This window comes from Athene cunicularia (genome assembly GCF_003259725.1).
Source record: "Athene cunicularia isolate RWA chromosome 21 unlocalized genomic scaffold, athCun1 chr21_part1, whole genome shotgun sequence".
Classification (NCBI taxonomy): domain Eukaryota; kingdom Metazoa; phylum Chordata; class Aves; order Strigiformes; family Strigidae; genus Athene; species Athene cunicularia.
Genome location: NW_020799127.1, coordinates 690,620 through 704,832, shown reverse-complemented (window position 1 = coordinate 704,832; position 14,213 = coordinate 690,620). Strand labels below are relative to the sequence as shown.

The window sequence follows — 14,213 nt, the reverse complement described above, 5'->3', positions numbered from 1 at the left end:
GATAAGGCAGTGACAGAGGTGACCAGCCGTCGTGGTTTCAGTCCCTGGCTTGTGCACCATCAGTCATTTATGAAGGGAGGTTATGTTGCCTGCTTTGCAACCCTGCTTAATAGCCGCCTTTTGGAGAGGGCTGGAGGTGGTGGTGACACCTTCTCAATGGACTCAGGGAGACTGGGACATCTGAAGAGTCTGGCCATTGCTTCTTGTGATGCCTTGCTATAACAGCTCTCGCTTGTGGTGTATGTGTGGAGGAGCTTATGTGGGTATTTCTGTGCTGTCTTGCCTCTGCTTTGCGTGGCTGCAGTTACAGTGTGACAGTGAAACAACCATCCTAGACCAGAGAGCCAGGAGTGACAAGTGGGCTCAACAGCTGCTGAGGTGTTTTGGGTGGGTTGGTGGGTTTTTTGTTTGTTTTTTTTTTTTCGCTGCTGAGCAACTGATTCTCATTAAGGCTTGCAATTTGTGCTTTCACTCGTGGCTGGTGAAAATCTGGAAGGAGAGGACCCCTGATGTATGATTTAGCTGCTCTGGACTGCGTGGCTGGTGTTGAGCCACTATCCAAGGCAGGCTGGGGATCTGCAGTGGTGTGAAGACTCACCCAGCCAACGATGTGCCTTGCTCATGCGCTTGAGGAAATACTAATGGTCAGAGTTAGGATGGGGGAAGGAAATGTCCTGCCAGGTGAGGAGGCCAGCCTAGGGGACCTCGTGGCTCCTGAGGTCCAAGCACAGGCACAAGGATGGGGTTTCTCTGTGGCCACGTCTCTGGGACCCCTGAGGCTGCAGAAACATCCTGGGCATACCTGCGAGAGCCGAGGAGGAGAGCACCTGGTGCAGGCACTGCTCAAGAGGCAGATGTTAGCATGGTCCAGCCTAAATGCTGAGATGTGGGGCCTGATCCTCAGCCTGGCTCCTGCCCCTTCCTTCCCCACCGCCTGTACTGGGTGTTACAATCCAGTCTAAGGCAGGTTGCACAATTTATTTTCCTGTACTTAAAGCAGTATTTTGGCAGTCAGGGTCGGGAGGCCTCTCTGAGGAGCTCTGGCTGGGCGCCCTCCCGCTGTCACGGGATCAAGCTGCTGTCAAAGGCTCTGCTCCGCTGGGCGTCCTTCAGCGTGGCCTTCTGCCGCAGCTTCAGGGCTGGCGGAGGAAGTGGCCGGGCAGCCAAGACATCACTGACATCTTCAGCAAGTGTAGGTGGGAGTGATGGTCACCCCGCATGGGTGCTCTTGTGCCAGACTGAGGTGAGACCCATCATTTCCAGTTCCCGTGATGTGGCAGCTATAAGGAGGACTCATCCTCTTCTGACATCTGCCCATGCAGAAACACCCTCCTATCCTTAAAGCATCTTTTCTCAGTGGTCCCAGGCTCTTGTTACCTGCTGTCTCCATCAGCTGGCTTCCCTACAGCCAGCTAGTAAATTCATGTGGATAAAGGGAGAGCAGGAAAAACAGGAAAATTACTGTGATCACCACTGCAGGAACATGCGAAGGGATTTGTTGTTATGTTTGCTGATGGTGTAAGGGAGGGAAAGGATGCGAGCACTAATTCATGCTCTGCATGAGCACTATTAATGTCACCCATGGTGATTTAATTGCTTTGCGAGGAGAGTGGCGGGTGAGGCTGAGCATGCCCAGGGAGGGAGTATGAGATAGTTGGGAGTGATGAAAGTGTTCATGGCCAATAAAGGGCATGAGGGTGATGTGGCCAAAGCAGCTGGAGAAAAGTATCAGCTCTGCCCATGCGCTTGGCTGTGTTGTGCTCAGGCCGGAGGGTGGAGAGTTGGTAAACATGAAGCCTGGAGCATGGAGTAGCTGAGGTTGAAGGTACTTGGGATGGGTTTTCCAGGAGAAATGGTGAATAAAAAAGGAGCAGAAGATGGTGGTGAAGTTGGGAGTCTGGGGAGTGGGAAAAACTCATGGAGTTACCCATCTGCTGGAGCAGGGTGGGGAGGACTTGGAGGGGGTGTCCTGTTTTTGCCACGATGATCTCGAGTTGGCAGTGGGACATCCGGGAAGGTTTACGAGTGGGAGAGGCTGGGTGGAGACATCAGCCTGCGCGTCCTCAGAGGAGAGATGAGCTCACCAGGGAGAGGGTGTCAAGGGGGCCGAGGACAAGGACTGAGTGCCGAGCCTGTGGGGCTGCGACAGGGGCAAGGGCTGCAGTGGTGGGGAGAGGCTTAGCAGGATGTTCTTGGATGTATGGGGATGTAGGGGAGTGGGTGGGGGCCACTGGGGGAGGAGGATGTGAACGTCTTGCTCTGTCCACGATTGCGGAAGCGCTGGTTTTCCCCTGCACCTTGTTTCAGCATGAGGGTGAAACAGATTTTGTTTCTCTACTGTGCTGGGAGGGGGTGTGGGGGAGTGGACACAGTCCCTCACCTGGGGCTGAAGCTGGAGTTGGGAGGGGAAGGGATGGAGCTGGGAGGTTGTGAGGTGGGATCCTCCAAGGGAAAAAGAGGAGCCATTTGAAGCTTTTGGGAAGCTCAGGGCTTGTTTTCTCCCATCCTGCTATCCTATTTCTGCAGTAACAGTTAAACTTAAAAAACCCAGCCCTCAACCCCTGCCACCCATGGAGGCCAAAGTGAGAGAAGCCATTGGTTTTACCATGAACCCCGTGGAAAGGTGAGCACAAAACCAGAGAGCTACAACTAAAGAAAGGAGACAAGGCAGAGTCTTAGTGCAGCTGGACCCAGCAGCAGCCAGTGCTGAAGCGAGCAGCTCCAGGCTGTAGGGAATGTCATGAAAAGGATGCAGCTGAGTGCCCCTAGCTTGTGGAAGGACAAGGTACAACCGAAACGCACTGGCTGGGAGCAGCTTGGAGCATGCCAGGCATCTGGCACCATATCCCCTCATAACCCAGCACCCCGCAGCAAGGGACAGACGCAAGAGACAGCAGGTCCATGACTGCATCTACAGGCAGTTCTTGCCCCCTCCCAGTCCAAATGTACCTTGAAACTCCTGGCAAGATGCTTGCAGCAGCACATGTAGCAGCTGTGGCCCCTCGGCTGCAGGCAGGGGAGGAGAGCACTCTTTTAAGCAGATGAGTATCAGTGCCCTCTCAACAGGAGGAAGTCATAGACTTACTGAAATCTAAGATAAGCGGCCTCTTAAGCCAGCGGTGTGTCAAGTGGTTAAGGCAGAAGATTAGCGGGCAAGCTCTCCTTCCACTGATGGGAAAGCAGCGGGAATGCAGCCTGTGGTCCAGACACCAGCATCTCGTGAGGAGGGACCTGTGGAGGGACAAGGACGGCCTTAGCGTCCCTTTTGCACTGCCGAGAGGCGCCATGGGGCACCTCTCCTCCTAGCTAGGGACTCTGAGGAGGACACCAACAACCATTAGGTGTCTGCGGCACGTGCTGGTTTTACACAGCCCAGTGGAGCCTGATTGCTAGGAGAACATGACCCCAGTGCTCATTCAGCACAAACTCATTATTTAATAGGCAAAGTAAATATGAAAAAAAGGCATTTCCTGCCCTCCCTCTGGTGCTGAAATTTACAGTTGTGAGAAGAGCTGGAGCGCTGCGGAGCCGGGGTATCTCTGGGTGACATTTACAGGACTCAGCTTTCATCGCAGCTTGAAAAAAATCCTGTGCACAGAGATTATCTCCACACTGATCTGGATTGTCTTGTTCAGTTTTGGCCCTCATCCTAGATGGACAGTGAGCAGAAAACTTGGCTAGTGGCCTGCGGTCTGTGACCTCCTCTGTGTGAGCTGGGAAGAGGAGGAACAGTCTCCGAGGTACTTGAGATCTTGCAGCCTTGGGGGGCTAAAGAGATGGAGCAGGGGGTGAAGCTTAGATCCCCGTGTGAGGATTTGATGCTGCACCCTTGACCAACCATTGAGAGAGGCAATCCCTGCTGTGGTGAGGAGATCTCTGCTTTGCACTGAAGTGGATAAACCCATGGTGGCTCCACCTCAGGGTCTCCCCGGGGTGTCAGTCCCCCTGGCACCCTTTGCTGAAGGGTTTTGGAGCTGGGGCTGAGCAGGCAGGAGGGATGCAGCCAAGGCCTATTGGGGAGATGCCTCTGCAACCCTCCCTTGCCCTGCACTGCTTCAAGTCAGTTGTCAGCAGCCTTCCAGCCGGACGGTGTCTGGAGACCTTCCAGCGACCACAGACTCTCCCCCAGACCATCACTGCCACAGCACAGACAGGGATTTAACATACGTCTGCACGTTCCCCCAATCTTTCCCCTCTTAAGATGAAGCAAAGAAGAAAAACAAGACTGCAGGTTTGCAAGGACCCCCTCCTCCAACCTAGAGGGTGATGGTCACAGCTCTGGGCTTTTCTGGACCATGTAAGGAGCTCCCAGCTCACACAGGAGGGCTCAGCAATGCCACCCCATGCTGAATCCTCGCCGCAGCACAGGCAGATGTTCCTGTTGGCTTGAGGTGTCATTTCGAGGTTTTTCTCTGCTCCCCTTTTGCTTCTCAACTTGCAGACAAGTGGGTGAGGGAGATTGGAACTGGTTTGCTTTCCACCTCCCCTCACAGTGCCCCTCTGCTTATTAGTTCTCCAAATATTTCGTCCTGCAGCCCGGCAGCAAGGACTCTGCACTAACCCGATCCCAGGCAGAGGGGAAGCCGGAGCGGGTAGGACAGCGTGTTATCCTCATGGCATCGCTCCAGGCCAGCCTGTGGGGAGCGAGACGGGGCAGCTGGGGCCCTGCTGCGCTAAATCCCAGTGGTCGGGGCACAGACGGCAGCAGCCCTCCAGCTCAGCCCTCCTCTCATGCTTCCCGAGGGCAAGACAGCGATAGCGGCAGAGCATGAGCATTGCCTTTCCCCCCAGCAGCATCTTTTCCCCACTCCTGACAATTGCTCCACTTTCTACTTTTTGCTTTTCTCAGGACAGTGATGGTCCCTAGAGCCCTCAGGAGAACAGGCATGTGGAGGAAGAAGAGGAGACCTGGTTGTGGGATGCTGGTGAAGGACAATTATGGGACAGAGGAAAAGAAATCCCCTGGGATTTCCTCCCATCAGTTCTCAGCTCCATTAAGAGTCATTAGATTGCAGGTACCATGGTCCCTCTGGACCCTCTTCACAGTTTCCAGTTGAACAAGATGCTGGAGAAGTGTAGGGGGAAGAGGGCAAGGGGAAGGGGAGCATGGTGGGACCATTGTGTCCTCTGACAGCCCTGAAGCTGCTGAGGAGCTTCTGTAAACCAGAGTGGACACAGGAGCTGCTCCTAAATCCATCCAACACCCAGGAGGCCACTGAGCATCCCACAACAAGGGGATGCAGGAATGTCCCGCATCCCCCTCACATACTGATCACCCTGGCTGGGCTCTCCCTGCATTGAGCTTAACTCCCAGGGAAGGTGCCACCCCGTCACCATCTGCCCATCCTCTGCGATGCACCTGCCTGCAGATGCTGGCTGCGCTCCATCCCCTCCCATGGCTCAGCCAGGCAAGCAGTGTTCTGGGATGCTCAGCACATGCCTTAAATAAAAATAACTGTGATAGAAGATACTGGGTGCCTAATGCTAGCCGTGGCTTAAACACCTCCCATTTGCAATGCTCCAGAGTCAGCGGGAGCTTGTCCGATGAGAGCAGGCATCACGCAGGTCCCCAGCCAGCTGCTGAGAGCAGACATGTCCCTGCTGGCACAGGACACTGAGGGGCTCTGGCTGCAGCCATAAATAAAGCAAGCAAACCAAACCAAAGAAAAAAAAGCCAACAATGATGAATTTTTTAAAACTTTAAATATTTTTTTTTCTTTAAAATCTGTTTTCCTCTGGGGGTCTGTCTCTGTAAAGAGCTGCGCTCTCCCTGCAGCATCTGGGTTACTTCCTCAGTCCTGGCCGTGGGGCAAGGGAGAAGCAGGATCAGTTAGAGAGGGGAGGGATGGGCGCTTCCCTCCATGCATCACCGGCACGTATGGATTTCCACCACCCGATGACAGGGTTTGCACTTGACGGAGCAGCACCAGTGGAATTTGCAGCTGCATCTTTCCACAACCTCCACTTCGTCCGTATGAAAGCCCCGGCCGCAGCACATCAGCTCACAGCCATCGATGGCCTTGGAGGTCTTGTTGCACTGCCGCCCACTGGTGCCCAGAACCCCGTTCTTGAGGTCATGGTCACAGAAGTCGGGACTGGAGTCCAGGTAGACGAGGTCCTCGTCCGTGTGCGGCTTGAACTGGGAGTTTTTGGGCACCAGCACTTTGGTGGATCCGATCTCGCTCTGCTCAACCTCCGTGGCACCGTCGAATTTCTCCTTCAGGACGTTGCCCACTTTGCGGAAGGGGGGCATGGCTTTCCAGCACGTCTTGAACTCGCACGAGCCTGACACGCCGTGACACTTGCACTCCACCCGCATGTTGTTCAGGATGGCCTAGAGGAACAGACAGAAGAAACAAGGTGGGACGGTCAGCTGGGGCTGAACACGGCAAGAAGGGTGCAATGTATGGGGTCTGGAAGGGTTGTGCAGAAAGCAACACTTGATGCACGTGAGCTGAGGGATTAAATGAAGCCAGAATTGCTCAAGCAATGGCTGCAGAGCCCAGCTGGGATGCTGCAGAGCCCCACCAGCTTTCCCCCTCACCATTACCTTCCTCCCTGCCTCGTTGTTGTGGAGGTTCATTAATGCTCTGTTGGAAGAGGCCCCTTTGCTCCTCTCGCGGACATCGACGAAGGACTGCGAGAAGGCCACGCCGTAGGCGATGTTATCGGAGCAGCCCGACCACTGGAAGCCTAAGGCAGAGAGCATGGATGAGACAGATGCAGCCAGGCTGTTTTCTCATCCTGTCCAGCCCTGCTCTTCCTAAAATACAGCTGACCTTGCCCCTCTTCTGTCTTGCTGCCCACTTGTGGGGCTGCTTAGGGGACTGGGGAAGCTGGGGAGTATGGCTCTGGGGGACACACGGAGAAGATGCTTTCTCTGCCCCATGGCAATGCTCCCAGGTGCTTTTTTGACGGATGTAAGTGGACTAACAGACTAGCAGGAGGTGCGTTTTTTTAAAAACTTTCTCCTCCTTTCTGGGTGGCTTCAGAAATCGAGCATTTCTATGCTTGGCTATTTTGCATCCCCACTTGGTTGCCCCCATTTTGCATGCTCACCCTGCGGGCTGCCCCCTTGCACCGTGCGGTCACATCCACACTTGTCCAGCTCGCCGCTGCTGCAGGCTCGGGTCACTGCGAAGGCTACCCCTGCCGAAGAGATGGCATAGACGAATGCTGCTTCCCGTGTCCCTGCAACAGCACAAATGATGGTGGGAAACGTGGCAGCAAGTCCAATGCACATGAGAGGGCTTTCTGGAGGGGTGCAGCCAGGTTGCCAAAGGCTCTTGGTGGGCTGTTTTGTGTGTCTCTGCTCCTCTTCCCTCCTAATGCTGGTGTTGCACATAAATCCCCTTGAAAAACTGGCTCTTGGCAAAACATGCTATGCAGACCCATTGAGTCAAGCCCATTGCTCTGTCTCTTTGTGCTGGGTTTGTGTGGTGGGGTTTTTGGTGGTGGGAGAAGGGGCTACAGCAGCGGCCCCTGTGAGAAGCTTCTTGAAGCTCCCCCAGCTCCAAGTCGGACCCACCTCTGGCCAAGGCCAGGCCAGTTAGTGATGGTGGCTGTGCTCTGTGATAACGTATTTAAGGAGGGGAACCTGGCAGGAGGAGTGGGAGTTGTGAGAAGTTAGGAAAGGACACCTGTGTGAACACCAAGGTCAGTAGGAGGGAGGGAGGGAGGGGTGCCAGAGCTGGACCCCCCTGTATCCCGGGGTGAGATGGCAGGGCCCCACCACCCATGGAGGTCTGCAGTGGAGCAGACCTGACCTGCAGCCTGGGCAGGACCCCACAGCGGAGCAGGTGGCTGTGCCTGAAGAAGGCCAGGACTCTGAGGGGAGAAGCAGCCCCTGCTGTTGTAGTTCAGTGCTGGGCGGATTGAAACACATGGGGGTGACCCGTGCTGGAGCAGCATGGGAATGGCTGTATCCCGTGGGAAGGACTCATGCTGGAGGAAGGTTGTGGAGAACCATGTCCCATGAGAGGGACACGGTGCTGGAGCAGGCGAGACTGCAAGAAGACCTCCCCCCGAGGTAGAAGGAGTGGTGGGACTGACTGCACCCCCCATTCCTTGCCCCTGCACTGCTGGGGAGGAGGAGGTAGCGAGATCGGGAACAAAGCTGAGCCTGGGAAGAAGGCAGGGGTGGGGGGAGGTGTTTTTAAGATGTGGTAACCCTTCTCACTGTCCTGCTCTGTCTGTAGTTGTTGTTAGTGTGAATTAATGTTCTTTTTCTTCCCCTAACAAATCTGTCTTTTGCCCGAGACCATAATGGGTGAGCCTCCCTAGTTCCTGAGCCTTTTGCTTTATTTTCTCCTTGCCATTCCTGCCTGGGAAGGGGTAAGTGAATGGCAGTGTGGTGCTCAGTTGCCCTCTGGGCTCAAATCACGACAGTCTTCCTCCCGAGATAGGGTACCCCATGCAAGACACTCATCCTCCCCACTCCCACAGATGCTGTTTGTTTAGTGCCAAGCCTGGACCAGTCTCAGCAGAGACACCTCAGCACTGGGAGATCACTGGCAGCAGTAAGAGCTCTGTCTCACAATAGTGAAGGAGCTGGGAACTGCCCCACAAGGTTAAAAACATGAATGGGATGGACAAATTATAACTTGGCAAGAAGGGAGCTACAAAGGTTGTATTGCCAGTGTGGGGAGAGGTCTCCAGAGCTTATATGGAGAGACTATCTTGCCTGGTGTTTGCAGGGCACCTCTGCCATGAAATCCCTCCTGCATCCAAAATAGTTGGGCTGCTTTTCACATCCAGGAACACCCCCTGCAGCTGCAGATCCTTGCCATCCTCTCACACAGGGTCCTGTAGCTCTCAGCACCTCCCAGACTAACCTGCAAAACCTCGCTCTGCTCCCAGAGCACCTTGCAAAACCATGCTGGTCCCCAAGGTGCAGCCCCTTCCCAGCTCTTGCGTCTACCTTAGGTGGGGCCACACGGTTAGGAAGAGCTTGTTTGGGAAGTCGGGACATCTCTGGGCAGAAAGACACAGGGCAGCATGGCCAGGGAGCAGCTCTTGCAACACCCAAATCCCCACCGTCCTCCAAGGCTGGTTGAGGACACGGCTCCTCTGTCTCTGAGCGAGGGTTGGCATTTGGGGTAGTCCCGTGCTTGGGGTAGAAGAAGGGGGATGGCTTGTGAGCAGACATCACCCCAGCTTGCCAGCTGCACAGAGGACAGCTACTTTGGTGGTCGCAGCCCAGACTTTGGTGGCCCAGCTGTAATCTGGCCCAGGCAGCAGTGGCTGGGGAGGACCCAGCCAGCGTGGGGACTGAACCGTCTCCAAGTTAATCGAGGTTAATAGTAGGATCATGTTGGTCGGTTTGTGCTGTGGCTGCCTAAAAAGAGACGACTTTTAGTTTCTGGTATTTCTGGTATTTCCAGTCCCTGAACCTTCACAAGAAGAGATCTTCACCCCTGTGTTGAGGGGAGGAAAGTCAAACAAGGAGCCGGGGCTGGGGGGAGGCTTCAGTCTATGGGTCCTGGGATGGGAAGTGAGAGGGTGCATCAGTGGCACCTGAGGGGAGGCAGGGCCGCTTCGGTGGTCTCCAAGGCTTGCAGAGGGGCTTTCCTCTCGGTCTCCTCACCCCGATGCTCTGGGTCCTTGCTTGGTTTGATCACAGCCCTGTGCTGTGGGACGCCTGCCTGCAGCTGGGATCAGAGGGGCTGGGGGCTGCCCTGGCCATAAATCGCCCCTGAAGGCTGGCAGCTGGGTGGTGGCGGGTGATGATGCTGTCCTTGGAGGGTCCAGCTGCCGCGTGTTTTACTCGCATCGGGCGGCAGAGGGCTGTCCTCCCAAGGTCTTGCCCACAGATGGCTCCACTCGAGAGCAGCACGCCAGGCTGGCAGCGGTCACCGCTTTGGTGCTGCCTGGAGAAGAGACTGAATACATGCAGCCACGGCTTCGTGGAGTGAAGCTCCTGGGCTTGGCGGGGAAGAGATCAGACAGCAGGGCGACTTTAGGGTCCCCGCTTGAACTTGGCATGTCCTTGTAAGGTCCAGGCTCTCAGGATGCCCTGGGCTGGTGCCTCCATGCGGCGGGCACCCGCTGGGTGTGAAAAAGGTTCGGGAGAGGGAGCACCCAGCAGCTGAGGAATTGCAAGGGTCTGGATATGCTGCCCCCAATACAGTCCAAAGAGCCCTGCTGACATGCCCAGGGAAGACCCGTCAGCCCCAAGATTCAGCACTGGGTCATTCCCTGCTCTCTCCAGCCACTGGCTCAGGGGCCAGCAAACAAAACCCGCCTGCAGCCCACCGGCCTGCTGTTGTAGCCATTCCCCCGTGCAGCGTCACCCTAAGGACACGTCCTCCCAGCTCACCTTGTGTTACCACCTTGCCAAAGACGGGCAGGGTGTCCAGCGTGGAGCAGTTCCAGCGGCGGTTGCGGAACTGGTACTGGCACTCCTCGATGGCCAGCTGGGCCCCACGCCGCACTGAGTCCATCACCTCCAGGTTCCTCTTGCACATCTGCACCTGGCGCTGGATCAGGCCCTTCAGTTTCTCGCAGGTCTCCTCCTCGGAGATGCTCCCCACGGAAGACAGCTTTGCCAGGTACCTGCCGCAACAGCCAGCACAACTGGTTAGGAGGCAAGGGGTGGGGGAGCACCAGCCCATGTTCAGCTGGGACAGCCCACGCTGCAGACAGTGAGGAGAGCTTCTCTCCTCCCCTCCACAGCAGAGGCTGGTGCCCATCTGGGGGGTCACCTTAAATGTGCCACCGCGGTGGCTCCGCAGGATGCGTTTCTGGCCAGCAGAGAGCAAGCCCAAGCAGAACAGCCATCCCTCTGCAGCCTGGTTGCCTGTCTCTTGGGGAGCCCAGCTGCTGGCTCCCCTTTGCCTCTATTGCCTGCAAGGAAGATATTTTCGGTGTTGTCTGAATGTGCCCGGTCAGGTCTCCTGAGTACCGGCACATCCAAGTGCTACTAGGAAAAGCCAGAGGTCTCTGAAGTCAGCCAAAACAAGCAGGACAGGCACTTGGCTGCCAGCTCCAGCTGCCACACTGCTCCTGCAGCATGGCTATGTGCTCATCACCGACAAACATCACCCTCCAAACCACTTCCCTTCTGGAGCCTGCTTTTAGCTCCCCCGGCCCCCAGTAGGCAAGGAGGGCCTCGGGCAGCTGCCAGGTTTCCTGTCACTTGGTATTCAAGCAAGGGAATTGAAGTTGGGAAGACAGAGTCAGGAGCCTGCCGTGGACAAAACCGCAGATGCTGGGCACCTCCTTCAGCAGCTTGGCTTGTGAACATGTCCGTGAGGTCTTTGCTGACCTGGAAAAGACTGGCCCAGCATGGAGGTGACCACACGCTCTGCTTTCCATCACCCCATTCTCAGCAGAAAGAGTTACAGAGCTGCTCTTGAGTGTCAGCATTAGGGTAAAGGGGAGAAAGCACCCCGCAAGCTCTTGGCATCACGGGCACGATGGTCCATCCTGCACATCCCAGTAACCCACCGTGCCCTGCATGTTTGCCCATGCCCCAGCTTAAAATCCCTGAAGGATTTTAAAATAGACCCACACAGCTCGGTCAGGCTGTTGGATAATCTCAGAGCCTCTATCTGTGCCCGTGCCAGAATGTGCTTGTTGAGACTCCTTCCTTCCCACAGCTGCTGGCTCCCGGTTTAAGTGACACTGCCACCGGTGGAGCCCTGTCCTGCCACAGAGCAGGGGTATCCCCTGCACTGGACAGGCAAAACTCATGCTTTCACCCGCTGACCACACCGGGCTTTAACGTCCCCGGGAATTGCCAGTGTCAGCTCACGTTGCTACCTCATCTGCACCAAGAGATGTGAGTACCAAGCAAAGGCTTTCTGGAAACCTCATTCCTTGACTCTGCATTTCCCAGCCCTACAGAGCTTGTGGGTTTTTTTGTTTGCTTGTTTTTTTCCTCCTCCTCCCAAGTTGCGACATCCTGCTAAGGATTTTTCCTTTGAAGCACTGCTCGCCTCCGAGAAGTGACTGTGCAAAAGTGACTCCTGCTCCCTGCCTGTTCCCATGTGTACCAAGAACCAGATCTGCTGACTTCAGCCACAAAATCAAGTTGTCACAGCCTCTTCCTCCCATTAGCCCTGCCAGTCTGCCCCAGGAGGAGAGAACAGGATTTTCTCTTCTGTGCATCAGCAGAATTATTCACCAGCTCGGTTTCACGCTTACAACTGGGGGGCCGTGGGAGATGGTGAGAAAGCTGGCTTGGCTTGCAGCGTCCGTGGGGAGTCTGCATGGCGAGCTGTCAGAAGCATTCAGCTTTCCTTGTGCGTGGAGATCACTTGATGCAATGCCTCTCGGACAGTGGGAAGTGGCAGTCTGCCGTGGTTTCAGAGCCAAGTTTTTTCCTAGCCTTTATACCAGCTAAGCATCTTTGCCCAAGGCTTTCTGCTCCTCTGAGGGCACAGCCCTGTTTGCAGAGGACCAGCCATGCACATGGCTGTCTTACAAATCCCACCGTGGACAAACCCAGGACGGGCCCCCACACCATGCAGTGAGTGTCCCCACGCTGAGGTCCCGGACACGGGGTGCAGCAATTGATGTTCCTGCATCTCGCTGCACTTGGCTGACCCAGGATGAAGGCAGCAAACCACCCCTGGGGACTGTGAGGATGTTTGATGCTGAGCAAACTTGGAGTGATTGTGACAGCTCTGTCCCCTTCCAGCTCCAGCCATCATTTTGGTTTGGGCATGGGGAAGCTGACACACAGCAGAGCAGTGAGATTCACCCCAAGACACCATGGGTTGGTTGATCAGCTTTGAGCCTGGAAGCCAAGGAAACCAGATTCAGCCTCCAGTACTAACCCTTTGTGCTGCTTTGGCTTTCCCCCCACTCTTGCAACTTAAGCAGCATTTATCATACCAGGGAACCAGCTCCTGCAAAGCAGCACAGCCGGTCCTGCCGTTGAGTCAGTGCCCAGTCCAACTGCAGGCACCTTGGCAGGAGAGAGCTTTGCCGCAGGTGTAACAGTCCCATTAATATCAGCTCTGCCCAGGATGGGGGCATCACCTCCTTTTCTAATATATTTCCCAGCTAGGTGGGATTCTCCAGGCAATGCAGAGCTATAAATTCAAAGAACACATGCAGAAAAGCATGACAAGAGCCTTTCAAGCCTTTCCAAGTAGATGCGCCTGATAAGATGCCTCCCCAACAAGCATTTAATGCTGTTTGGGATGCTAAAATGAAGGCCCAGGATGCTTCAAAGATAGCTACAACTCTCCAAGAACAGGTCTGGTAATTTGTTTTGCAAGGCAGGCAAATAAGATGAAGCTATCCAGAACAGTGCTCTGGCCTCTCCCCCACGGCAGGTCCTCTGTTCGCCATCATCCCTCCTCAGCACGTGCACGTCTGCCCCTCCCTGGGGATGGGGGAAACTGTGCCGAGAACACTGCAGCCCCAGACAGCCTGTTTGCTACCAGTCTCCTACATCCCATGAGCACCATCACTGCTTTCCAAAAACGTTTGTTTTTTTTTTGTTTGGGGGGGGAGGCTCCCATCTGGTCCCTGGTCCAGTAGGAATGCAAGGATGCAAGGAAGGACCTTTGCTGAAGGACCTCAGCTTTGATGCTTTCACATGGCATCTCTCCACACTCTATTCAGGGGCACCAGGCAGGAACATCTCACTCCCTTTCCCTTCTCTGGGCCTGCTGAAAGGCGAGATAAGAACTGGGAAACATGCTCTGCCCTCAGCACTCAAAGATGCTTCCACCCCACAACTCAGAGTGTTTCTCAGGGCTGTGGAGACCAAGCAAGGCACCAAACCCCTCTGCAGCATCCCACGGTCACCATGGAAACCTGGCTCTAGCACTGTAGGTTAATGAGGACCTTGTTGCAAACTTCCTTTTCCTGGACTGAGGTGGTAAAAACCACAAAGCCTTTGTCGATCTGTACACACAGCAAGAGGCACAACAGGAAGAATCCCAACAGTTCCTGACCTCTGCAAGGTCTCAGTGCAAATCTGCATCCTAATATCACATCTTCATTGCTGTGCAGTTGCACAGAGCTCTAGATTATGACTTAAGTCACATACAGCCTCAGAACAACCCTACTTGTGGAAAAAACCTGAAATAATGGCATATTTTCTTCCTTTTCCAAGATTGGGCAAAGAAAGTTTCAAGGGGTGAGCTGCCTCCCAAGCCATTTGTTCAAGTTTTGTCTTCTTGCTTCATCATGGCATTTATGTTTCTTTTTCCCTGCTTTTCTATCCAGGCAGCTCACTCACAGAACAAGCTCCC

General features: G+C 55.0%; 1 protein-coding gene across 1 annotated transcript; it reads right to left on the bottom strand.

The window, feature by feature from the left end:
- Positions 1-5,695: 5,695 nt before the first annotated feature.
- Positions 5,696-10,548, bottom strand: WNT4 (Wnt family member 4). Its single transcript, XM_026862698.1, has 4 exons — positions 10,319-10,548; positions 7,060-7,191; positions 6,551-6,693; positions 5,696-6,334 (listed from the first exon to the last, which is right to left on the bottom strand). The coding sequence occupies exons 1-4, from the start codon at positions 10,464-10,466 to the stop codon at positions 5,867-5,869; spliced, it is 891 nt and encodes a 296-aa protein (XP_026718499.1). The 5' UTR covers positions 10,467-10,548; the 3' UTR covers positions 5,696-5,866.
- Positions 10,549-14,213: the final 3,665 nt, after the last annotated feature.

Coding starts and splice junctions, on each gene's coding strand:
- WNT4 (XM_026862698.1), bottom strand. CDS start 10,466: ATGTGCAAGAGGAACCTGGAGGTGATGGACTCAGTGCGGCGTGGGGCC. Junction 7,192..10,318: donor TGGCAAGGTGGTAACACAAG/GTGAGCTGGGAG, acceptor GTGCTGTTGCAG/GGACACGGGAAGCAGCATTC. Junction 6,694..7,059: donor GCAAGGGGGCAGCCCGCAGG/GTGAGCATGCAA, acceptor TCTCTGCCTTAG/GCTTCCAGTGGTCGGGCTGC.